The sequence below is a fragment of the Zootoca vivipara genome, chromosome 13 (assembly GCF_965207765.1).
Source record: "Zootoca vivipara chromosome 13, rZooViv2.hap1.1, whole genome shotgun sequence".
NCBI classification, from domain to species: domain Eukaryota; kingdom Metazoa; phylum Chordata; class Lepidosauria; order Squamata; family Lacertidae; genus Zootoca; species Zootoca vivipara.
In genome coordinates, this window is record NC_142596.1 from 45,251,558 (window position 1) to 45,276,441 (window position 24,884).

General features: G+C 47.2%; 1 protein-coding gene and 1 long non-coding RNA gene across 5 annotated transcripts in view; one reads left to right on the forward strand and one right to left on the reverse strand.

Annotated features, from left to right (window-relative positions):
* Positions 1-1,006: 1,006 nt before the first annotated feature.
* On the reverse strand, positions 1,007-3,972 carry LOC148683714 (uncharacterized). Its single transcript, XR_015946844.1, has 2 exons — positions 3,844-3,972; positions 1,007-1,544 (listed from the first exon to the last, which is right to left on the reverse strand). It is a non-coding gene; the product is annotated as an uncharacterized LOC148683714 (long non-coding RNA).
* MYH11 (myosin heavy chain 11) overlaps positions 2,721-24,884 on the forward strand; it is an 88,216-nt gene continuing 66,052 nt past the window's right edge. For all 4 annotated transcript variants that reach the window (XM_035132126.3, XM_035132124.3, XM_088656940.1 and 1 more), the window contains exons 1-4: positions 2,721-2,779; positions 8,181-8,542; positions 13,686-13,842; positions 23,453-23,480. In XM_035132126.3, the coding sequence (XP_034988017.1) occupies positions 8,198-8,542; positions 13,686-13,842; positions 23,453-23,480 (530 nt within the window). In that variant the 5' untranslated portion in view covers positions 2,721-2,779; positions 8,181-8,197. The remainder of the gene's footprint in view (positions 2,780-8,180; positions 8,543-13,685; positions 13,843-23,452; positions 23,481-24,884) is intronic.

The following is a 24,884-nucleotide window of genomic DNA, read 5'->3' on the forward strand; positions in this document are numbered from 1 at the left end:
ACAATGGCCCATAGCTCAGTAGTAGAAAACATTGGATCCAGAGCCCTGGCATCTCCAGGGGAAAACCTCAGTCTGAAAACCCGGAGGGTTGAAGTGGGTCAGGGTGGACTAGGGGTCTTCAACCTTTTGTGGGGCCCGTGAACACACATGAAAACCCAACAAAGGGAGTGTTCTGGGCATCGTTCATGTACATGCTCACACTCCATCCCTGGCCAGCTATTGAGTTTGAAAAAAGTGTTTAAGTTTTCAAATCCCTAAGGTTGGGAGGGGGAATGATCTACTTGGAAAGTGTAGGGGAAAGGCAAGAATTGCAGGAAGGCCAGTCCCCCCTCTGCATCTGTTAGGCTTGAGAAAAGCCTTGAGCTGGAGACAATAGAAGGCTTTTATCCCATGCCTAATTTCAGCGTGGGTATGTGTAGAGGGGAAGGGGCCCTGGGAACACCTTGTGGTGTCTCTAGGCACCATGCTGCCAATCCAGGTCTACGTAACCCTGGTCTCTCTGGACCAGGGTAGGACCCAAAAAACAATGGATTCAAGTTACAAGAAAGGAGGTTCCGACTAAACATCTTTCTGGCACTAAGATCCGTTTGACAGTGGAACAGAGTCCCTCAGGAGGTGGTAGACTCCTTCCTTGGCGGTTTTTAAGCAGAGGTTGGGTGGCCATCTGCCATGGATTCTTTAGTTGTGATTCCTGCATTGCAGGGGGTTGGACTAGATGACCCTCGGGGTCCCTTCCAACTCTACAACTCTATTATTCTATGTTCCAACTTGGTGAAATATAGCTCTTCCTATATTCCTATTTATTCCTTTATTTTGGGAGGGAGTGGCAGAGCCCCTGTTCTGCATGCCAAAGGTACCAACTTCGTTCCCTGATCTCTCCAACTGAGGCTAAGATTCTCTGCCTGGAGAGCTGCTGCCAGTCCGTGTGAACAGTACTGAGCTAGATGGACTCTTTCGAAAATACTTTTTGTGAAGAGTTTCAAAACAAACATTTTGCAAAGGCATTAACAGAAAAGCAAAGGCATAGGGCCATGACGTTTATTGATAACATTGCTGTGTAAATAAAGGATGAGGATCGCTGTGGTGACATTGAGAAGAAGTTCAGGGTCAAATGGGGAGGAGAAGGGTGATGGTTATGTTTCTTTGGGCCCAGGTGAGTGTAGATCAAGTGACTTGTCCCAGATGGACCAAGGAATTGCCTACAGGTAGGACTTTGGAAAGATCCTTTGCTGTGAAACTCAGGAACCGCTTCTGCTCAGTGTAGACGCAGCCCTGGCCTGGTGGTCCACGGCAACTTCCTGTGTTAAGTTAGCAAGCGTTGCTGCGTCTCAAGAACTCCTCCACCTTTGGTTCCTGCGAAACTCTTTGCGTCTCTTTGCCTGCCCCCCCTCCCCTCCGGTCCATCGGTCCTCTGCTTTTGACATGGGGCTCCATATTTAGGCTGCTGCAGCTGCTGCATGTGGGGCATTTCGTATCCGGTATGTTGATGGGAATTCCTGCAGGATCCTCGCGTTCCCTTTTTGGGATGTCTGAGAAGCCCAGGCCTAGGCAAGGGAGATGCAGAGAGAGAGAGAGAGAGAGGGAGAGGGAGAGAGAGAGAGAGTATGGAAGTCTGAATGCATAGAATTTTGTTTTGTTTTTGAAACTTCTGCCGGCCTTGATGAGGACCAGATTCCTCCCCAAAGCTGGCTGCAGGCACCTCTGTCCTTCGTTCACTTTCTGCCAGCTGGTACTGCCTGCCTCTTTTTTTCCACCACACCGGAGGCACCCATTCCATCCTCCCTCCCTCCCTCCCTCTTTCCCCCCTGCTCGCTCCCCCCCCCCCCGCGCGCTCCAATGCCACAAGCCATTTAACAGTTATCTTTTCCCATTTAAGGACAGAGGGAGGTATTTATATATATAAATTATGTGCAGTACTTTCTCAGGAGGCTGGGATTCCCTGCAAAACAGCCGCTTCTGTGGAGAGTTGGTTGGGGCAGGAGCTGGGAAAAAAACGACCCTTTCGCTCCCCAGAGACAGGCCGGGCTTAAAACGGCCCAAGGTTCCAAAATGTTACATAAACACGTGGGGGGATGTGGGGGGACCTCTCCTTCCAGGGCTCGGCTTGGCTTGGGAAGAGGGACCTTTCGTCTCCCCCTCCCACTTCCAAGGAAGAGACCCTTCTCATGGAAATGAACATACTTTGCTCTGATGTTTTGAGCCGGACATCAAAAGACCGATGAGAGATAACACTGTTTTTATGGCAAGGGAGAAAATTTGGGAGTTTTTACTCTTAATCCTTCCTAACTGATGCTTCTCTCTCTCTCTCTCTTGCTGTAAACCCAGAGACATGAGAAATCAGGAAGGGGTTAAGAAGGGTCACATTGCTGCTTTGCAGACCAAGTAAAGCCCCTCCATTTCTGGGAAATGGCTTATTAAAAAGTGAGCGTGAAAGAGGAGTCTGATGATTTCTGAGATATCACACAAATTTCTCCCGCAAGCCATTACGAACAAAAGGCAGAAACCCCAGTTTATCGGGAGGTGGTAGTGAGGTCTGTTTTAGCCACAGCTTCAAACTGAACCTAAGAATGTACAAGAGAGTTTCTTTATTTGTTAGCCCCCCCAGGTAGTGCAAGGGTTTTCCAGCAGGGGGCGGTCTCTGGGGACCCTCCCCATGGGAGCCAGTCCACCTCTATATAGGGAGGTTGCAAAGGGAGAGCAGCCTTGGTCTGCCCAAGCTGCTAGCAGCATCAATTCCGGACTCTCCCAAGACATTTTCTGCTTTCCCAATTGGACCCCTGTAAGTACTCTTTTGACAGCAAAGGAATTCTCCTGCTTAAGCCAGTGCTGCTGTGAGTTCAGAGTGAGCTCTGCTATCAGTCTGAAATTAATTGCTCGTCTTTGTAAAATGCAGTTAGGAAGTTTCCTTTGGGGCAGATGTAGAAACCGCCATTGCTTGGCATATAGAACCTTCTTTAGCAGGCAGGTGGGATTCCCAGTGTGCTGAGCTTCCTACAAGGGGTGTAAAGTGTGCCTTTCATGTATAGGAACAAGGTTAAGAATGAAAGCCTTTGCAGAGTTAATTAAGTTATACGAGGCTTTAAGAAGCAGAGATTCAGCTGCAGCTTTCTTAAAAAGAAAAGATATGCTGAGAAATCATTCATGGCAGGTAACTGAATTTTGACATTTTTCATCTTGGCAAATTGCCTTTTAACAAGCTACTGACATGAGAAAAGATTTGTTGCCAGTTATTTCAGTGATGAATGAGTCCCCACGGATGGTTCAATTCCCCATATGAATTGGAGATCTTGGATTGTGGCATAAATACCAGCTTTTCCTTGACCTGTCGCTCTCCAGAGGTTGTTGGACTACAACTCCCAGCCTCCTTAACCATCGGACATGACGGCTGGGACCGGTGGGAGTTGGAGTCCAATAAAATCTGGCAGGCAACAAGTTGGGGAAGGCTCTCAGCAGGCATGAGAGTATCTATCCATTTTCAGTTTTCTTCGTTTCTCATTTCCCCCCTAAATTCAGTTCTCTGTGCCTCTGCAACAATTTACAGCCTTAAAAAAAAAAACCCTCAGCCTTTCAGTGCTGATTTTTCAGAATAAACCCATTTCTTGCGTGCAGCGTTGACAAATATACACATTTCCGACATAATATTCACTATTATATGCATACTTTATCCTAACACTACTTGGTTGGAAGACTGCACTGCAAAACTCAGAAGCGTGAGGGCTTTGATCGTTGGCTGGCTGTCCCTCTGTCTGCATTTGGTTTAGGAAAATGTGCATTTGTTAAGGTTGCCTCTAAATGTAAACTGAATCGGCTTTCTCTCCCCCCCCCACCCCTTCGTTGTCATACCTTACAGGAGAGGTGATCATAGTCAAGCAAAAATCGGGTTTTTTTCTTTTTCTTTAAAAAGTCAGATCTGTCCAGAAGGAGCTGAGGCAGCTCCAAGGACGTCCTTTTTTTTTAATAGTGACATTTAGTTACTGGTTTGTTTTGTTTCATCCTCAGAAGGACAAATAAGGCAAAGGAAAGTCTTAAAGCTTCAAATCAAAGTACTGTAAGGGGAAAGTCAGTAGATGGCAGTAAAGGAAAGCAACAGCATTGGGGGTCGTAGCAGATGATGCTCACAAGCCTTCTATGTGCTCGACATGCTGTTACATGGCCACAGCGGGGCTTGCAGCCGAGTTCCCCATTTACAAGAAGCTGCAGCCATTCTTTGCTATATATTTACTCCATTGATAGCCCTCCTTTTGCTCAAAGATGCACTCAAGGTGGCCTATGTGGTTCTCCCCCTCCTCATATAACCCCCACAACAACCCTGTGAGGCAGGGCAGGCTGAGAGGCACAGTTACTGGTCACCCCGGGAGCTTCATGGCTGAGCGGGGATTTGAACCCTGGTCTCTCAGGGTCTCTTAGCTCTGTTTGGTGTGGAGATAATAATCTGGTCCTTAATACTGCTCCAGAAGGTCATAACCACAGCCCGAAAGATTATCGGTCATCCTCTCCCATCCCTGGAAGAACTATACAGTTCCCGCTGCCTTAAAAAAAGCAAATAATATTTTGCAGGATTCATCTCACCCTGGAGATACTCTTTTTGCACCATTGCCTTCGGGCAAGAGATACAGAACAATTAAATCAAGAACGAATCAATTAAAAAACAGTTTCTATCCAAGAGCTATAACCATCTTAAATGCTGTAACTAAATAATATGATCTTAGGGAGTTGTGATGGGTGTGTGTGTGTGTGTGGCTCTAATTGTTGTTTTTGTTTTGTTTTTATGGGATGGCATTCAATTCCGTTGTACTATGTACAACGACAATAAAGTATCTATCTATCCTATCTTATCTTATCACCATCGTCATTGTCCTCCTCCTCCTCCACAATCAGGTTACAGCAATGTGAAAATGCGAGATTAAAATCAGATAAAGCCATTTGCAATCGGACTAGGGGTTAGGCCCTAAAAATATACATTTCAGGTGCCAAAGGCCAGAGTTTCATCTTCAGCTTACTATGTTGAAAGCTGTCTAATGGTGCTGGATACTGCTACCCCTCCTGAACTACCCAGATCTGCCAATCTTAATACCCAAGAGGGTCTGCAGGGAAGGAGTTGGCCTTTCAGACAGAACCCTCCAAGTATTCCTATTTTCCAGGGGCGTCCCTGATTTAGAGAAGCTGTCCTGGTTTCTGATTTGATCCCAGAATGTCCCGCTTTCCCTTAGGGAGTCCCTCTTTTCATTGGAGAAATGTTGGAGGGTGTGGTGTTATCCAACCCCCGAGTTGTCTGAAGGCAGCCCTGTTTAGGGAAGTTATTATTATTATTATTATTATTATTATTATTATTATTATTATTATTATTGTTTCATGCTTTTATATATGTTGGAAGCTGCCCAGAGTGGCTTGGGGCAACCCAGTAAGATGTGCGGGGTATAAATTATCATTAGGAAATGAGACATCCCTATTTTCATCAGAGAAATGTTGGAGGGTATGTCTTTCAAATATTCAGGGCCTGAGCTGTTTGGGGTTTTAAATGCTAATGTGAGCACCTTGGATTGGGCCTGGAAACAAACTGGTGTGTGTTTCTCCTTAAATTCTTTTTAGGTTGAACACCTGAAAAGTGTAGCACCTGAAGCACACCTAAAAAGATTCATTTTGTGTAATCCTCCGCCCCATCCACACTAAACGCCTGAAGCTCTGTGGAGCCACTTTAACCGTCATGGCTTCCCACAAAGGAACCTGGGAGCTGTAGTTTGTTAAGGGCGCTGAGAATTGTCGGGAGATTCCTATTCCTCCCACAGTGCTACAGCTCCCCAGGTTCCCCTTGAAGTTCCCCTCGAAGAGGGATTAATTGTGAAAACGCTGTGGGATTTGAACCTGGGATATGTATGGAACAGGGGCCTCCGATCAACTCTCAGCACCCACAACAAACTACAGTTCCCAGGATCCTTTGGGCTGCAGAAACCATAACTATTTAAATGCTAGGATGTTCCTTTAAATACTTTGCATAATGGCCGATGGGCCCTTTATTAAACAGCGCCTCAGCGCAGGAGCATTGTCAAGGAGTACCTCAGAGGGCCATGGCTGTTCTCCTTCTCTTTCCCCTCTCCTTTGTAAAAGCTCTCTCTCTTTTTTATTACTTTGTTTACAGGGCAGCTGGGTGCATTTGCAAAGCCCCGTGCTGGCGAGACCCCAGCTGCCCGCCATCTTCATTTGCCCAGAGGCGAATTAGCATACCTTAGCATATGCAAATTTGCCTCAGGAGCACAACCCCCCCACCCATGGCTGCTTGCTTGAAGCGGCTAGCAACACCCACCCTGCAAGGGAGGACAGATCTCAAAAAACTGTGGGAAGAGGGCAAAAACCACCAGTCCGAAAGATGCCTCTATTTCACTAACTCGGCACCAAACATGCAAGTCGAGGTTTTGAGAAGCGCGTTAATTCCCAGTGTCTTCTTGGCGGTGGCCCCCTCAGGTCCTGTCCTCCTCAAAATATCGACTTGTCTGATTAGACTCATCAGCTGGCTCGGATGCTGTTGCCGTAGCCACGCTGTCTCAGACACGAACGGTACCATTTTTTAAACTGTCCGACATGGCAAAGGACTTCGTTATTCCCTAAAAGGTATCTGTTTTGAACTTGTTATCGTTGGATTTCCTTTTTCCTTTTTCTCTTTTTTGGCCGATCGGCTGGTAATGAGCAGAACATGCCCATATATGGTAGCCTACGTGGACCTCTTGCAAACAGGGAGCATTTGCAAACGACTTGACTTGTTTAGTTACGGGGATCTGGGTTCGCCTTTGAAGCTCGGTCAGTTTAAAAGGAAGGAGGTTGGGCGATCTCTTTCGGCCACCAAACCCCCCCCCCCACTTCATTCGGCGACAGTTTGTGTGGTGTAGGTCCTACTTTCAAAAGAGGAAAGCCCAAGCGCAGGCTGCAGATTTAACTAATAAAGCAAATAAATTTCAAAATATACTGAAGCGGCGCTCGTGGCTGCGAAGGCCACATCACATAAGACACCCTCCCTCTCAACAATGTGTTGCTATCTCAAAAAGAAGCAGGTATCTCATAAAGACTTAAGATGGGCATGCTGGTGTTTGAACTGTTGGACTAGCAGAAAAAACAGACTTCTCAATTACGTGCCGCCAAAGAGAAATTCGACCCATTATCCTTCTGTTGCCTCTTGGCAACCTTTTCCTCTTGGACAGGGAGTTCACCAAACTCACAAATACAGAGAAACCTTTGGAGAGATGGATTGAAGTAGGCAGGCTCTTCCGTGTTAAATTTCTTAATGCTCCTCCGTAGTTCACTGTGATTGTTTTCAGTCCCGATGGACTGACAAGTTTATCAGGTTTTTTTCTCCAAACACTTAATAAACATAAAAGAAGAATATCATAGAATTGGAAGGGACCATTAGGGTCATCTAGACCAACCCCCACTGTAATGCAGGAATCTTTTGCCCAACACGGGGCTCAAACCCACGACCCTGAGATTGAGAGACTCATGCTCTGCTGATTGATCCATCCCAGCTACAGTAATGGGAGTTGTAGTCATAAGCACCTGGAGGGTGCAGCAGGTTGGTGAACTAAGTTGTGCAAAATTATTTTTTGTTGCCACAGCAAGACAGTTTGAGCCTATTACACCGATCCTGGTCCGACTGCACTGGCTACCAATTAGTTTCCGGGCCCAATTCAAAGTGCTGGTTTTGACCTATAAACGCTTAAACGGTTCAGGACCGCAATACCTCAAGGACCGCCTCTTCCCGTATGAACCTACCCGGCCCTTGAGATCATCTTCTGAGGCCCTCCTTTGTGTGCCTCCTCCTCAAGAGGTTCGGAGGGTGGCAACACGAGAACGGGCCTTCTCTGTAGTGGCTCCCCATCTGTGGAAGTTCGCCTGGCACCTTCATTATACACCTTTAGGCGCCAGGCAAAAACGTTCCTTTTTAACCAGGCCTTTGGTTGATCCGATTTACATCCTATGCCCTTTTAAAAGATGGTTTTCTTTTTTGGGGGGGGGGGGGCTATTGGGTTGTCGTTTTTATTTTTATTATGTGTTTTGTGGTTTTATATCTTGATTTTATTCTGTGAACTGCCCTGAGACCCCCAGATATGGGACACTATATAAATTCTTCAATAATAATAATAATAATAATAATAATAATTGTAAAACTTTTTTAAAAAACCTCTTTCTCTCAGGTGCCCATTAAGTCAAAATGGCACAGAAAGGCCAGCTGAGCGATGACGAGAAGTTCCTCTTTGTGGACAAGAACGTCCTCAACAGCACGGTGGCCCAGGCGGACTGGTCGGCCAAAAAGCTTGTGTGGATCCCTTCGGAAAAGCATGGGTTCGAGGCGGCGAGCATCAAGGAGGAGAAAGGGGACGAGGTGCTGGTGGAGCTAGCGGAGAACGGGAAGAAGGTGACTTGCAGCAAGGATGACATCCAGAAGATGAACCCCCCCAAGTTCTCCAAGGTGGAAGACATGGCCGAGCTGACCTGCCTCAACGAAGCCTCCGTCCTGCACAACCTCAGAGAGAGATACTTCTCCGGCCTCATTTACGTAAGTCTGAGGTTGGTCTGTGGGCTGTTGCATGCGCACTCATCGTGGTGGCGATTTATCCTTCGCCCTGAGGTGGGTTACAACACCACAACACAGTATCTAAAACAGTTTAAAGCAGCTTTAGATAGTAACGGTAAGGTGCGTCCGCAAAATACAGGTCTCCAGTGTCAAAAAGAGGTGTGTCTTCACCCAGTCGCCAGAAGCTGTGTAGTGAAGGTGCCAGGAGGCCCTCTCTGGGGAGGGAGTTCCACAACTTACAATAATAGAATCGTAGAATCGTAGAATTTGACGGGAACCCAAGGGTCATTCAGTCCAACCCCCTGCAATGCAGGAATTTCAACCAAAGCATCCATGTCAGATGGCCAGCCAACCCCTGCTTGAAGTCCTCCAAGGAAGGAGAGCCCACCACCTCCTGAGGGAGATAGTTCCACTGTCGGACAGTTCTTACTGTCAGAACGTTCTTCCTGACGTTGAGTCGGAACCTCCTTTCTCGTAACTTGAAGTCATTGGTTCGAGTCCTACCCTTCAGAGAAGGAGAAAACAAAACTTTCCCCCTCTTCCATGTGACGGCTCTTGAGATATTTGAAGATGGCTGTCATATCTTAGGGGCTGCCACAAAGAATTAACTTTTCCCAGGTCACCCGACTCTGAGCTTCGGAGGCCGGTGGAAGTACCACTCCACCAGCATTAGCAACCAAGAGGGTCTTATAGGGAAGGGAGTGCTATTTTACATATTTGGTGCCTGAGTCGTATAGGGCTCTAAATACTAAAGTGAGCACCTTGAATTGCATCCAAAGGCTTTTGCCTTTCAGTTGGTGACTGGGAGCTGCTGGGTTTTGTTTTATTTATTTATTAAACACCTATCATGCCCTTCCTCCGGACCATAGCTGCCTAGTTTTCCCTTTTCTCACGAGGAAGCCTATTCAGCATAAGGGGATTTCCCTTTAAAAAAGGGAGAACTTGGCAACTATCCTCCGGACGGCAAACAGAAAAGCAGTAAAAATCACACACACACACACACACACACACACACACCACACTGAAAGCATTCAAAACCTGCAATGTTCAATGGTGTTAAAAGCCACTGTGCAACCCTGTCTCTCTCCCTGTTAAGGTCACCAAGCAGGGCAACCTGCTTGGCATTTCAGTGCCAAAACTGTGCCTGAGGCCAGACTGAGGCTGTGCAATAAAAATAACAATTTGTTGTTGTTGAGTCGTTTAGTTGTGTCCGACTCTTCATGACCCCATGGACCAGAGCACGCCAGGCACTCCTGTCTTCCACTGCCTCTCGCAGTTTGGTCAGACTCATGTTTGTAGCTTCGAGAACACTGTCCAGCCATCTCGTCCTCTGTCGTCCCCTTCTCCTAGTGCCCTCCATCTTTCCCAACATCAAGGTCTTTTCCAGGGAGTCTTCTCTTCTCATGAGGTGTCCAAAGTATTGGAGCCTCAGCTTCAGGATCTGTCCTTCCAGTGAGCACTCAGGGCTGATTTCCTTCAGAATGGATAGGTTTGATCTTCTTGCAGTCCATGATCTTCTTGCAGTCCATGGGACCATGATTCAAAAGCATCAATTCTTCAGCGATCAGCCTTCTTTATGGTCCAGCTCTCACTTCCATACATCACTACTGGGAAAACCATAGCTTTAACTATACGGACCTTTGTTGGCAAGGTGATGTCTCTGCTTTTTAAGATGCTGCCTAATAACTTATTATATACACACAGAATGGGAGTATCCAACCATCATAGAATTGTAGAGTTGGAAGGGACCTGAGGATCATCTAGTCCAACCCCCTGTGGATTGGACCAAGAGGTTTGTCTAGTGTAGTCGGAGCAGCCAGCAAGATATTTCTGGATGCTTGCAAGGAACGCGAGCTAAAGCCCTCATCACCTGCCATTGTGGATTTAACTGTGACAATTGCCCAGGCCGGATTGATTCTGTAAACAGGCTGTGCAGCCCAGGGTAAGCTGACAACCCTGGTGGGGGGGGGGATGTGCTCTGATCCTCTGGAGAGAGAGAAAAGCAACCCCCCCCTTCAGTGCCAAAACAGAGCCCTGAAGAATGAGTTGCTACGGACTTATTGAACCTATGCAGTTCAGCCCAGGGCATCTGAGCTGTTCTGGTCCTCAGCGCTGCCAACAGATATTTCTGCATTTGCTTTCATGCCATATAAAGTGTTTAGTTTGTGTGAAAAGTTTGGGCCGTCTCCTAATATGGTCAAGAAAGGGAAACCCCAGGCTTCAAATCTGCGCTCAAGGACATAGTGAGTTGATTTAAAAGGTCAGCCTCGGATGGTTTTTGTATAATTACATACTTGGGAGCTTTAATAAGAGATTAGAAAACTGGGGTGGTGGTGGAGAGAATTGGAGTTGTTGCAGTAATGCCCTCGGTGGGTGCATGGACCAGGTGCCTTCAGCCCAAATTTTGCACAGATGCTTGGGGAAAAAGAGAGGGAGAAGGGAGGAAGATGGGGGGGGGGGGAGAGAGAAGGGTCACCCCTGAAAAAAATGTGTGAAGTAGTGCACAATAAAAAACCTGCGTGGTTATCCTAGAACGGTGTCCATGCTCTTACTCTTGGCAATGATCTTAAGTGTCCCACGTTGAGACACAGGCCTGTGTTATTCCTGACCTGTGCGATGATAAAAATTCTATTGTGGGAGAAAGACATGGTAGAACTCCCTCCCTGGAACCCACTGGGGTCCTCCAACAAAACTGAACGATAGGAAATTCAGGACAGACACTGGTTCATGTAGTTGAACTATGGAACTCACTGCCACAAGAAATAGTGATGGCGGCAGCCCATTTTTAGTCGGGGGATCAGACAAATTCACAGAGGGCAAGGCTAGCCTAAATGGAGCCATGGGAAAAGAGAACTGTAGCCCTCACATTCTGCTTGAACGGTTGGCCGTCGAGACGAACGGGGCAGGCCTTTGTTATCTTCTTCAGCAGGCACCCCCAAACTGCGGCCCTCCAGATGTTTTGGCCTACAACTCCCATGATCCCTAGCTAACAGGACCAGTGGTCAGGGATGATGGGAATTGTAGTCCAAAACATCTGGAGGGCCGAAGTTTGGGGATGCCTGTTCTTAAGCATTGTTGGCTAACCTGTGCCCTCTAGATATAGTTAGGCTACAGTTCCCACCATCCCTGACCATTGACCGTGATGGCTGGGGCTGCTGGGAGTTTGAGCCCAAGAACCTTTGGAGGGGCCTCTGCTTGGCTACCCCTATGTCTTGCAGGTGCAGGAATCAACTTGTTTGCCACTGTGCATAATTGCTGCGATTTGAAAAAAAATGAAAGAGGTTTATTCAGTCTCCTTCTGCAAGAGTCCTTTGCTGACTGAACTGCAGGAAGTGGGCGACAATGCGATTGTCAACTCAATCAAATACACACACATGAAGAGGTTTGCTGGATCAGGCCAATGGCCCATCTGGTCCAGCATCCTGTTCCCACAGTGGCCAAGCAGATGCCCATGAGAAACCCACAAGCAGGATCCGAACACAAGAGGAAGTCTCCCCTCCTTCAGTTTCCAACAACTGCTATTCAGAAGCATCACACCTCTGATGGCAGAGGCAGAGTTTAGCCATCCTGGCTACTAGCCACCGATTGCTTATTCTCCACGAATTTGTCCAGTCCTTTTTAAAAGTCAGCCAGGTTCGTGGCCCTTGTTGCCTCCTGCAGGTGGGAGTTCCATAAATAGGGTTGCCCTATCTTGAAGAGCAAAAAATAGGACAGCCCGAGCCGCTGCTAGCTTGAGCTGTGGGAAAAGGCGTGTGGATCCAGGTGTGGCTGCGCAGGCCAAGCCTGAGCCCCCCAAAACGGACATGTCATTTAAAATGTAAAAATCTGCCTGAGTGGGCATGTTGCCTCCCCAAAAGAGGACATGATCAGGTTTTCCTGGACATATGGCAACCCCATCATCGTTTAACTATGCAGTGTGTGAAAAAGCACTTTTTGTCTGTCCCAAATCTTCCAACATTCTGCTTTATTGGATGCCCCTGAGTTGTAGTGTTATGAGAGAGGAGGAAAATTTTCTTTTCTTTGCATCATGCATAATTTTATAAATTTCTATAACGTTTCCTCTAACGTTTCTCCGATGAAAATAGGGACACCCCCCTCCTCCTCCTCCTCCTCTTCCTCTTCTCCTTCTCCTTCTTCCTTCTTCCCCTCCCATCTGACTGGATTACTGCAGCCACTCTGGGCGGCTTTCAACGTATATAAAAACACAATAAAGCATTAAGCATTAGGAGACTTCCCTATACAGGGCTGCCTTTGGTGGTTGTAGAGTTACTTATCTCCTTGGCTCGGGGGTTGCATAACTCCACACTCTTCAACATTTCTCCGATGAAAATAGGGACGTCCTAAGGCAGGCACGTCCAACAGGTAGATTGCGATCTACCAGTAGATCACTGGATGTCTGTGGTAGATCACTGCTAGATCACTGGCACCCCTAAAGAAAGCTCACCCAGAATTTTCCTCCTCCCTAAAAAAAGCTGAATTATGACCTGAAGCCCTAAACAAAAATGGGCCTCCCTCCCTCCTAAAAGAAGCTCAACAAGTTTGACCTAAACCCCCCAAAACAGGGCTTCCTTTCCTTAAAAAAAACTCAACAGCTTTGACCTGAACCCCTCAAAAGGGGGTAGATCACTCCCAGTTTTTAACTCTGTGAGTAGATCAGAGTCTCTTGGGAGGTGGCCACCCCTGTCCTAAGGAAAAGCGGGACATTCCGGGATCAAATCAGAAACTGGGGCGGCTTCTGTCAATCCAGGACTGTCCCTGGAAAATAGGGACACTTGGAGGGTCTGCTGTCATGTTACACACTTTCCCTCTAAACTAAAACGTCCCCAATGTTGCAACCTTCGTTTGTAGGGGAGCCATTGTTCCATCCTCTTGATCATTTTGGTTGACCCCACACACTCTTAACTTAGACCAGTTTCATATCCCCTGAACTGTCATGGCTTCCCCCCAAAGGATTCTGGGTACTGTAATTTGGTTGAGAATGTTGCTAGCGATTCTTTACCTCCCCTCACAGAACTTTAACTCTGCTGGGGGGGGGGGAAGGAAAGGACTATTAAGGGAATGTAGAGGGCTTCTAAAAAACAAAACCCCACATCACATTGCTGGTAACGTTTATCCCCCTTTACAGACTTACTCAGGTCTCTTCTGCGTGGTGGTAAACCCGTACAAGCAACTGCCGATCTATTCAGAGAAGATTATCGATATGTACAAAGGGAAGAAACGTCACGAGATGCCCCCACATATTTATGCCATCGCCGACACAGCCTACAGGAGTATGATGCAAGGTAAGGCTGGGTAACTTGCTTCTAAGCGTCACACACACACAAAAAAAATCACGTGGAAAATGTTGTGTCGGTTTTCTCTGGCCAAAAGTAGGCCACAGAAAGTGATGGGCGATATAGCACTTTGGTGCTGCAGTGAGGGTCTTGGGTTCGGTTTTTGGCATCCGCCAGAGGTCCTTCTCTCTAGGGGAGATGTTGCCAGTCAGAGCAGACAGCACTGGGCTACATGGAGCAGTGGTCTGGCTGTGGTGTAAAGTCTCTTACACCGAAGGACCCCTAGCACAGTGGTAGGGAGCATGCCTTACATTCAGAAGGTCCCGGGTTCCATGATTATTTGCATTTATTCCTCGCTTTCTGCAAGATGATGGCTCAAAGGGACTTACGAGCCCATGAAATACGGAACAGCTTGCCAGTCATAAAAAAAGAAGCCCGAAATACATCGGGGGAAATACAGCAGAGCAAAATTCCTGGAAAGCGCTCGTCCAACAATAACAAGGACAAATCCTGCGCTCAGGTAAAGATAACTGCCACAAAACAGGCCAGGAATCACACTACAGTGTGGCCCAAGGTAAGGAGCAAAAGCCTGGACAGACAAAAATGTCTTAGTTTCATCCCTAAAAGCTGACTATGATGGTGTGCTTCCCTGGGAACAGCAAGCCACAAATGGGGAGCCACCACCAAAAAGCCCATGCACAAATTTCCACCCTCCAGACTTCCCTTGGAGGTAGCACATGGGGAACGGCCTCTGATGATGATCACATTGAAAGGAATCTCAGGAGGTAGCAGAGTTGGAAAGGATCTCTCTCAGCTTGTTGCCAATTGGAGTAAACAATACAGTCGTACCTTGGACCCCGAGCGCCCTGGAACTCGGACCTTTTGGCTCCCGAATGCTGCAAATCTGGAAGTGATTGTTCTGGTTTGCAAACGTTCTTTTGGAACCCGAACTCCGGCGGGGCTTCCGGGGCTTCTGATTGGCTGCAGGAGCTTCCTGCAGCCAATCAGAAGCCACAATTTTGTTTTCAAACGTTTTGCAAGTCAAATGGACTTCCAGAACGGATTCTGTTTGACTTCCAAGCTATGACTGTACTGGTAAAGTGAGCAAAATGTGTGTATTCTTGGAAAGTGCGTGTATTATTGATAGTAACACAGGAAATGCACTATATTAGCAGAAATTGCTTGCAAAAATGTGAATATTAGAGAAAATGTGAATGCTGAAAAATTTTCCTGAGGGTTTTTTTATTATTATTAAAAGAAACGAAGCAGGTATAGCAATGTGAAGAACTGAATTTAGGACTGGAAAATGAGAAACTGAAATTGCCAGACCCGTCTATTCCTAGTCCTTGTTCCAATTCCCGAGGTTTGCCTTTTCCACCCAGAGCATCGTAACGGGCCAGCCCTAGCTCCTGTCTTTGCTTCATGACTTGGGGGCTATGCGGGCTTGCAGAAACATTCCTAAGAATCCTTTGGCACTGTCTGCCATCCACAATCTGACTCAAAAAGGGAACGCTCCTCTCCCTTTGCCCATCTGGGCCAGGCGTGTGGGCAGGGTCAAATGCGTTGCAAATAGTTTTGGCAAATAGGGACATGGAGAGGTGCTCCCTGTGGACTGGTGGAGGCTGCCACTCTGCCGTCTGGGAACATGGGAGTATCAGACGCTGCCTTATACTGAGTCAAGACCATTGGCCATTCAAGCTCCATATTGTCCACTCTGACTGGCAGCAATTATCTGGGGTTTCAGACCAGAGGTGTCGGGTTCCGAACCTGTGAACTTCCGCATGCAAGCCAGATGCTCTGCCACTGAACTGGCCTTTCCCAGTGGCTAAAAGTCTGCAGGATACTCACATTTGCCGGCCTCTCCTCTGGTGCATTTGTGAATTTCATCTTTCTAGATTCCTGCCCAACATATAAGGCAGCTGCTGCCAGTCAGAGCTGCCAGTGCTGGGCTGAAGGGGTGACAAAGTCCAGAACTTGAGCCATCGGGACTGTTGCATCTGGCGCCCGGGTTGCTGCTGAGCTTCCCAAGCATGTGTTTACTCCTTATGTGACTCCCTGATGAATTGCAAAAGTTATTTTATTTATTTACTGCATTTACACCCCCGCCCTTTAGCTGGAAAGGCTTTCAGTGAGACTTGCTATACAGTTGTTGGGCTGCACCCGGCCCACAGCCTTAGGTTGCCTACCCCTGTGCTACAGCAGACGGGGCTTTTTCAGTTTAGAAAAATGGCAAATTTCTCCTATGCCATTTTGACTAATGTACATATTTCTGCAAGTAATTCCCCCTCCAACTGGGGATGGATGAAGTTGCTCATTTCAGTTTCTCTCATTTCCACCCCCCCCCTCCGCCCTAAAATCTAGTTCTCCACATTTCTGCAGCAGCGTACAATTTGTTTTTAGAAATCAAAAACATCCTCATGAAAAATTGCCAGAGTTTTCTCCCAAGTTTCTCCCGATAAAGACATTGCATACAATTTTAACTGGGGTTTTGTTTGCAGCGAATTTCCCCTAATGCATCTCTGTGTCACCTTCACTAACCCATGATATAATCCACATTGTTTGGCTGGAGAATTGTGAATGTCAAAGGAGAGCTGTGTTTCAGTTCACGTATTGGTTCAAGAAGTGCAAATTAGGCTGTTTCTTGTTAAAATGCAATCGAAACCAAATTTCTCCCCCAACCCCACCTCCAAGTGCAGGCAACTTTCACAATAGCAAATGCATTTCATCTTTTGGATGTTTGGGAAACTTGCTCCTATAGAATGGGTCTTGATTTGGCCAAGAGGAAATAAGCTTGCCAAAAAAATGGGCAGTCTCTGTTTTGCTTCTGCCTATCCATCTCCCCCCTCCCCCCCTTCCCTCTCTGCTTTGTCCCTTTTCCCCCTGCCTACATCTGGATTGTTTCATCATTTGTCAGCATTCGGGCGCTTCAAAACGGACAAACAGGTTGAGCACATTTGAGCTTCCGAACTGGGGCTGTTTTGCGTCCTCTGTCCAGCTCCCTCCTTTGAGTGTCTGAATTATGGTTGTAATTTTCACTCCGTTTAATTTTTTGTTTGTTTCGGCCGCTATCATTCACATAGACTTACTGCCAAGATATACTAACAATTCCTATATACAACTGGAAGGTTTTAAAGGATCCGAATGAGTGTAAAACACAGAAGTCTAATTAAACAGCTAAAATATACAGCTGTGTGAGTCTCCAGCACGATGCTCAGAAACATTGCTTAAAGTTCAGACGCAGCAAATGTAGCTGCTCCGTGAGTAAACATGCAACTTCCTCCTGGTTAAAGTGGTCTCTGGAGTTTGTGTCTTTGCCCCTGGCCTCTTTGCCCCAGCCTCTTTGCCCCAGCCTCTTTGCCCCTGGAGAATAGTTGGGGAAGGCGTGTAGCTTAACAAAATATCATCTTCCTTGCATGTCCCAGGTTCAATCCCCAACATCTCCAGTTAGGATTGCCTGAAACCCTGGGTAGCCATTGCTGCCAGTCAGTGTAAACAGTACTGAGCTAAATTGACCAATGGCCTGGCCAAGCATAAGGCAGCTTTCTATATCTGCATGTTCTTAATATGGAAGTGCAGGAAGGGAGGGATCCAGGCAAATGGGAACTATTGCCCTGGATGTAATATATGATGGGATGCAGGTGGCGCTGTGGTCTAAACCACTGAGCCTCTTGGGCAGGCATCCCCAAACTGCGGCCCTCCAGATATTTTGGCCTACAACTCCCATGATCCCTAGCTAACAGGACCAGTGGTCGGGGAAGATGGGAATTGTAGTCCAAAACATCTGGAGGGCTGAAGTTTGGGGATGCCTGCTCTTGGGCTTGCCAATCAGAAGGTTGGCGGTTCGAATCCCCCCCCGACGGAGTGAGCTCCTGTTGCTCTGTCCCAGCTCCTGCCAGCCTAGCAGTTCAAAAGCACGCCAGTGCAAGTAGATAAATAGGTACTGCTGCGGCGGGAGGTAAATGGCGTTTCTGTGTGCTCTGGTTTCCGTCACGGTGCTCCATTGTGCCAGAAGCGGTTTAGTCATACTGCCCACAACCTGGAAAGCTGTCTGTGGACAAACACTGGCTCCCTCGGCCTGAAAGCAAGATGAGCGCTGCAACCCCATAGTCGCCTTTGACTGGACTTCAACGTCCAGGGGTCCTTTACCTTTTTACCTATATGATGTGACCACATTTGGAATACTGGGTACAGTTCTGCTCAGAAAAGTATGCTGTAGAATACAGGAAATCCTTAGATCCAAAGGATCAGGGGTCTGGAGAAGTGGCGTAGCGTGGTCTGTGACCCCCCCCCCCCCGCTATGCCACTGAGGAAATCACTTGGCGGGGGTTAGTTGGGGGGAGGAAGTGAGCAATGGGGATGGACATGGTAGAGGTGCCTAAAATCATCTTAGGTGTGGAGAAAGGGGACAGGGAAAGGGGAATGATATTGATGATGATGATAATTATATCCCACCCATCTGGTTGGGTTTCCCCAGCCACTCTGGGCAGCTTACAACATAATAAAAACATCATGTTGAAAACCTCCCAATACAGGGCTGCCTTCAGATGTCTTCTAAAAGTTGCATAGTTCTTTATCACCTTGACATCTGAAGGGAGGGCAGCACTACCGAGAAGGCCCTCTGCCTGGTTCCGTGTAACCTCGGTTCTCATGGTGAGGGAACCGCCAGAAGGCCCTTGGAGCTGGATCTCAGTGTCTGGGCTGAACGATGGGGGTGGAGACACTCCTTCAGGTATACTGGACTGAGGCTGTTTAGGGTTTTAAAGGTCAGCACCAGCACTTTGAATTGTACTCAGAAATGTATTGGGAGCCAATGTAGATATTTTCGGACCAGTTTTATATGGTCTCAGTGTCCACTCCCAGTCACCAGTCTACCTGCCACATTCTGGATTAGTTGCAATTTCCAGGTCACCTTCAAAGGTAGCCCCATGTAGAGCACATTGCAGTAATCCAAGCAGGAGATAACCAGAGCATGCACCACTCTGGCGAGACAGTCCATGGGCAGGTAGGGTCTCAGCCTGCACACCAGATGGAGCTAGTAGACAGCTGCCCTGGTTGCAGAATTGACCTGCGCCTCCATGGACAGCTGTGAGTCCAAAATGACTCCCGGGCTGCACACCTGGTCCTTCAGGGGCACAGTTATCCCATTCAGGACCAGGGAGTCCCCCACACCCGCCTGTCCCCTGTTCCCCAAGAACCGTACTTCTGCCTTGTCAGGATTCAACCTCAATCTGTTAGTCTCCATCCATCCTCCAACCACCTCCAGAAACTCCCTCTCTCGTAATCCCAGTATCCAGTGGGACCATCCAGTGAGAGCGGAATGATGGGAGACTTGGGACAGACGTCTTCACCCAGTATGTAGTTAAACTATGGGATTTGCTCTCACAAAATGTTTTGAATGCCAACAATTCAAATGGCTTTAAGAGGGGATTAGACAAATTTATAGAGGAGGATAAGGCTGTCTTTCTCCAGGCAGATTGTTTATTGAGGGTTCATGCCGATTCGCCTGCACAAAGCTTACGCAGAGGTTAGACTATGGCCTTTATTCATTCAGATTTCTTTCCGGGGAGGCCATGTAACAACAAACATTCATCCTGAATTGCTTGCACAGAGTTTATATGTCTTTCTGTTAATCGTTAGTCCATGCCATGCTTTGCAATGCCTTTACCTGTCACTTTCAAAACCACAACAAATCAGTTTCCTTTTTAAAGTGGATACAGGCTCAAAAGAACACAGGCTTCATTTGCCCAACCCAAAATTTATGATATGCCCTTGAACCCGCCTCCGCAGCAACTGCCCGATGCTTTTAGGACCATTTCAGATGACCTTCCAGATGTATTTATTTATAGATGCAATTCCCTCCCATAAAAATATCAGACTGGTGTGCTCATTTGCTAATCCTGATTCATTTGCCCAGAGTTTGTTGGGAGATTAGGCAACTTTGGTTATCTGTGGAGCATTCAATATGATTTGTTTGCGGGAAAATTATATGACATTGTGCCATGCAGTTGTGACCACCTGCTTCCTAGTGCATTTTCCCATCACTTTCTTTTTCGGGGGGGGGGGGAATGATTTTTGGGAGAGGGTGGAGAGGGGAAGTGGAAATTTTGCTCAGCTTTTATTGGGCAACCTGAAATTCTGCTGTGTGATTGAATCCCACCTGAAAAGAGAAAGAGCCTGGAAAACTCCCTTGTGCTCCTGTCCCTTTCCTTCTTCCCTCTCCATCCCACTGTTGACATGGTAAGTTGGGATGCGTCAGAAATTCAATTTAAGGGTGAACCTGACCTAATTGCACTTCACAAAACAATATGTGAAGTCAAGAAACAGCCATCCTTTGAAATGGACACTTTTCTGAACGCTCTAATGTGGCTCTCCGGCCAAGTAGGGGGTGTAAAAGTGCACATCCCGCAGTGTGCCTAAAAATGCATATATTAGCGAACGTAACGTACAAAAAAATGCATTGGGGCTGGTAAAATTGCATGCATTTGTATACGAGACAAAGTTGCTTACAAACGTCTGTACATTTGGATAAATTTGACTGAATGTTCATGAATTTCTGTAACGACTTTTCACAAAATGCAAAAGCTGCTAACTGGGGAAAGGTGGAGAACCAAACTTAAGATCGGATAGGCTGGTAGGGAGCGAAATGGACGGGTTCATCTACCCCTGGTTGGTAGTCAAATGGCAGCAGCCGTAAGAGGTCTTCTTCCTTCCTGCCGTCCTCTCCCTCTCCCCGACTGTGCTGGAAAGAAACATGCACAAACTCTTCAGGGAGACCAGCCCATAATAAAATGTCAAGAAGCTGCAGGCCAGGATGCCCGATTCTGTTGCTTTCTCCTTTTATGGTCAAGCTGCCAGCTCAGAGTCGCTTCCTTGTGATAAACCATCCGATTCAAGGCTGCGATTAAGCAGAGCAAGCTGGTCCTCTGGGAGGGAAGCGGGGGCGCAAACAGAGGCTGGAGGAGGAGGAGGAAGGGGGGTTGGTCCAAAAGAACAATGTTGTTTTCGAAGAAGGAAGCGTGGGATGCTGGGGGAAAGCTTGTGCTTTCAAAGCGGTACCATTTAGCCCAGCCTTCACCTGGGGAGGAAATAAAGGCTGTGTTGAATGTCTACTCTGCTGTATAGATAGTCATTTCGGGCTGAGATCCAGCCCAGGAAACCTCACCCCCCCCCAAAAAAAATGTCCACCCAAGAATGTCACATGATGGAAGCAGATCCTGGATCCTGGGGTGCATAAAACACTTGGGGGGGCACCCGGGAACAAGACTGTGGAGGAGAAGGGACTGCCATGGCTTTTGTCTCCATCCCCCAACCGTGTTGTCGGAACTTTTGACATGCCCCTGTTTAATTTCCCGGGCTGTTCTCCTTTCTAGCGTTGACCACTGGCGTATCTCAGCCCGAGTGGAATTCATTCTCTGCTAAGTGCACCCAATTAAATTTGTCAGCGGGGGTGATTAGCAGGATTAAAAGGAGGGAGAAGAACTTTGAGCCTGGAGCTGAGGAAAAGTCTAATGAGGACGCTCTCCAAGGCTGTCAGCTGGGGTAAATTCAAGTGTGTGCAAAAACTTATACCTTGGAAGTTGAACGGAATCTGTTCTGGAAGTCCGTTCGACTTCTAAAACATTCAGAAACCAAAGTGCGGCTTCGAATAGGCTGCAGGAGCTTCCTGCAGCCAATAGGAAGCCGCAGAAGCCCCGTCAGATGTTTGGCTTCCAAAAATAGTTCGCAGTCACTTTGTTTGTGGCGTTCGGGAGCCAAAACGTTTGAGAACTAAGCTGTTCGAAAACCAAGGTACGACTGTAGTTTGATCACAGAGATTTCCTTCCAGAAGCATACAGAGCTTCGGATGCGTCCTGAAGATATATAACCAGATCTGTGTGTAGTACTCCATGCTCCTATGAGGTTTGACAGTTGATAGATGCGGCAAACACCTTTCTGCTACAAAACAACGCTTCCCTTTTTGCTCTCTGTTCCGTGCCTGGCATTCCAGCTGTATACTTTTAGAACACACCCGCTCACCTGCAAAGAATCCTGGGAACTGTAGGTTTTTTTAAAAAATGAAGATGCTGTGGATTGTGTGAGAGGTAAACTACAGTGCCCAGGATCCTTGGGGGCAGGGGAGAATGTGCTTTAAATGTAAGCTGTATATGCAGCCCCAGAGTGTAGAAGGAGAGAGTGATTGCAGTCTGGCCTACATCGCTGTTACGTTAAGTTTCCTCCCTCTTGCTTTTTGTGGCAGCCCCCGGGAACTGTCCAAAAACATCACATCCGTTGTGGACCCCGGTTTAAAGAACCACCGTTCTATTGGGAACTTGTCCGTTTCTATTTTTGAAATAGAAACAACTTGAATCTTTAACCTTTTGTCTTCAATGTTGTCCCGGAGGACAAAAATAAAAATGTCCATTGTTGCTAACCTAGGGAGTGTGATAAAAATAAAAGTATTGTGCGTCCATTGGGGGCCCCTCCGGTTTTCTGCTGATCCCTCGATGCACACGATTGGCAAGTGACACAGAGACTTGTCCAGATGCTCAGAAGTCATGAGAAGCAGAAACTCAGTGCTACGTCACTGGCTTTGCCCGTGGTGGTTGGTCCATCAGGACAAATGTGTCACTGCCCCACCAAAAGCTCCCTCTTGCCTGCCACCTGACTTCCAACTGGTCCAGGGAGTGTCCCTGCTTGTCAGCTTCTTCTTCCTCCTCCTCCTCCTCTTTGGTCTCAGTACCACTTGTAGAACTCAGCAGAGAGGAGGATGGGAACAGAACTAGAATCAGACTGCTCTGCTTGTCATGGGCTCTCTGGTGCCACCTACTGTTGACCTCCCTGCTTTTTGTCCTAACAGCCCCAATAAGTGCCAGAAGGCTTTAGTTCCGCTGCTGGCCTCTCCACTTAGCACAGGGGTGGGGGATTGCATCAGAATCCTTATCTCTCCCATCCGTCCCCCTTGGGCCAAGATGGACAGGTGGGCGTGGCTGCCCACATGCCAATCACCAGATGCCACAATGACATCAGGTGCCCCCGCAGGGCCACTCAGTTGATTGTTGCTTACAAAGCGCAGCGCAGAGAGATTTTTTTAAAGTGCCAGAAACCAGCTGATCGGTGTGCCTGTAAATCCCTTTAGCCCAGGCGTCTCTTTACCTGCACCACACCTCACATTGTATGTGATGTTGCATATAGGGCACGTGGGCATGGTTTGGCCAAAATGGCTTTCTTCCTGCTTCTGTGTAATAAATAACCAACGGTATATTTTGGAAAGGTGTTCGCTCGCTATGCATTTTGGCACCTCTTAAGACATTGCCCTCAAGTTTGGTGTGATGGCTCTTGAGATCAAGGAGCAGGATTTGGCCTGTGCTTGGATACAGTGGGATGCCATTTTGAATGAAGATGGTGGGCTGAACCTTTCAAAAATGCACTTTTTTTTTGAAGTTCCTTTGAATGCCTAAGCAATGCCCAGTATGAAGTTGCTAGTATATGTTTAATAAACTCTTTTGAAGATTCCTGCATTACTGTGATTCAGATCTCGTTTCTGTATGAAATGGTGGGTACCATATATACACCAAGCCCAAATAACTCACCATATTCTTGAATATCCCAAACTTAATACGGGTTTTCTCTTTATCTACAGATCGAGAAGACCAGTCCATTCTTTGCACGTAAGTAGAACCAGTTTGATCATGCACACCTCTCTATTTCTGCTCACATTTTCACTTGCGGAGAGTGGAACTGATATTATCAGTTGACATATGTGTAGCTCTCAGACTGAATAGCATGTTCCGGACAAAATCCTGTAGGTTCGAAATTGTTTTTAAAGGCAGCCTTGGACTGTCTGTCTACCCAACTCCCCTCCCCTTGTTGTCTTTCCCATTTTAAGCTCCATTTTGTGGGAGCTTGTTAATCCCCCCTGCCCCCGCTTTTGAAAAATTCCTTCCTTTTTTGTATAGCTGCTATGTGTGTGGCACTCTGATGGCACTGAAACGGGCGGGGAACTGCAGGTCAGTTACCAAACATTGTCCCCTCGTCTTCTCTGACTCGCCGTCAGGATGCTCCCCAGGCTACAACCTCTCCCAGGCCCTTCTTACCATCCTTGAATACTTTCCCCCTGTCTGGAATTTGTCATTGAACTGTGATATTGCCCCCTGCTTGCCTGGATGGATGATCGAAATATATGCCCGGTGTGTGTATTTGCACTATATGTTCAAAGTATCAGGCTACTTTAGGCAGCTGTGGCTTCTCCCAAAGGGTTTTGGGAGCTGTAGTTTTTTCAGGGTGCTGAGGGTGGTCAGGAGGCCCCTATTCCCCATCACTGAACTACAATTCCCAGAGTTCCATGGGGAGAGGGATTGACTGTTTAACCACTCTGCGTTACAAATCCTCCAGTGGGGGCTGTGCTCTGACTTCTTGCTAATCCAAGACGGTGGTGCGGCACTACACATCCTCCAGGGCAGGCTGTCTGATGACAGCATTACGCTTTTATGTCTATAGGATAGATATGAGGAGAAAAATCACACTAAGACGCTGATGGATTTTCATGGTCCTTTTTTAAAAAAATGCAAGCTGATGTGGAAACATGGAGAACTGAATTTAAGACTGAAAAATTGAGAAACCAGTATTGACAGATTCACCTATGCCCTGTGTTTACCTTCCATTTTAATGGACTGCAAACGGGAGGTGTGCAGGGCGACGCTGTGGTCTGGGGCATGATCAGTGAGCCAGGAAAGATTTTATTACATGTTGGATAGCAAACCCTTTGCTGCCAAGCAGTTGACCACAAGCTCCAGGTATAGCTTGCCAGAAATTTTCAGCGCCAGCTGCTCCAAACTCCAAGGCGCTTTGATGTTTGGGATCTAAAATGGGAGACACCTCCACCTCCTCACTCTTGCAGCTAAAAGTAGATTCGGTAGTAGTAGTAGGTTGTTTTTTTGTTTTTGTTTTAAAGGAAACATCCGGTTTCAATGGAGCGTTTTCTCTGTGAGTCTCCAGTCTGGGCAGTGCTTTTATCTTTCTTTCTAGAAAAAAATGTTTAGAGGTACTCTATAAAATCACCATTTTATAGTGCA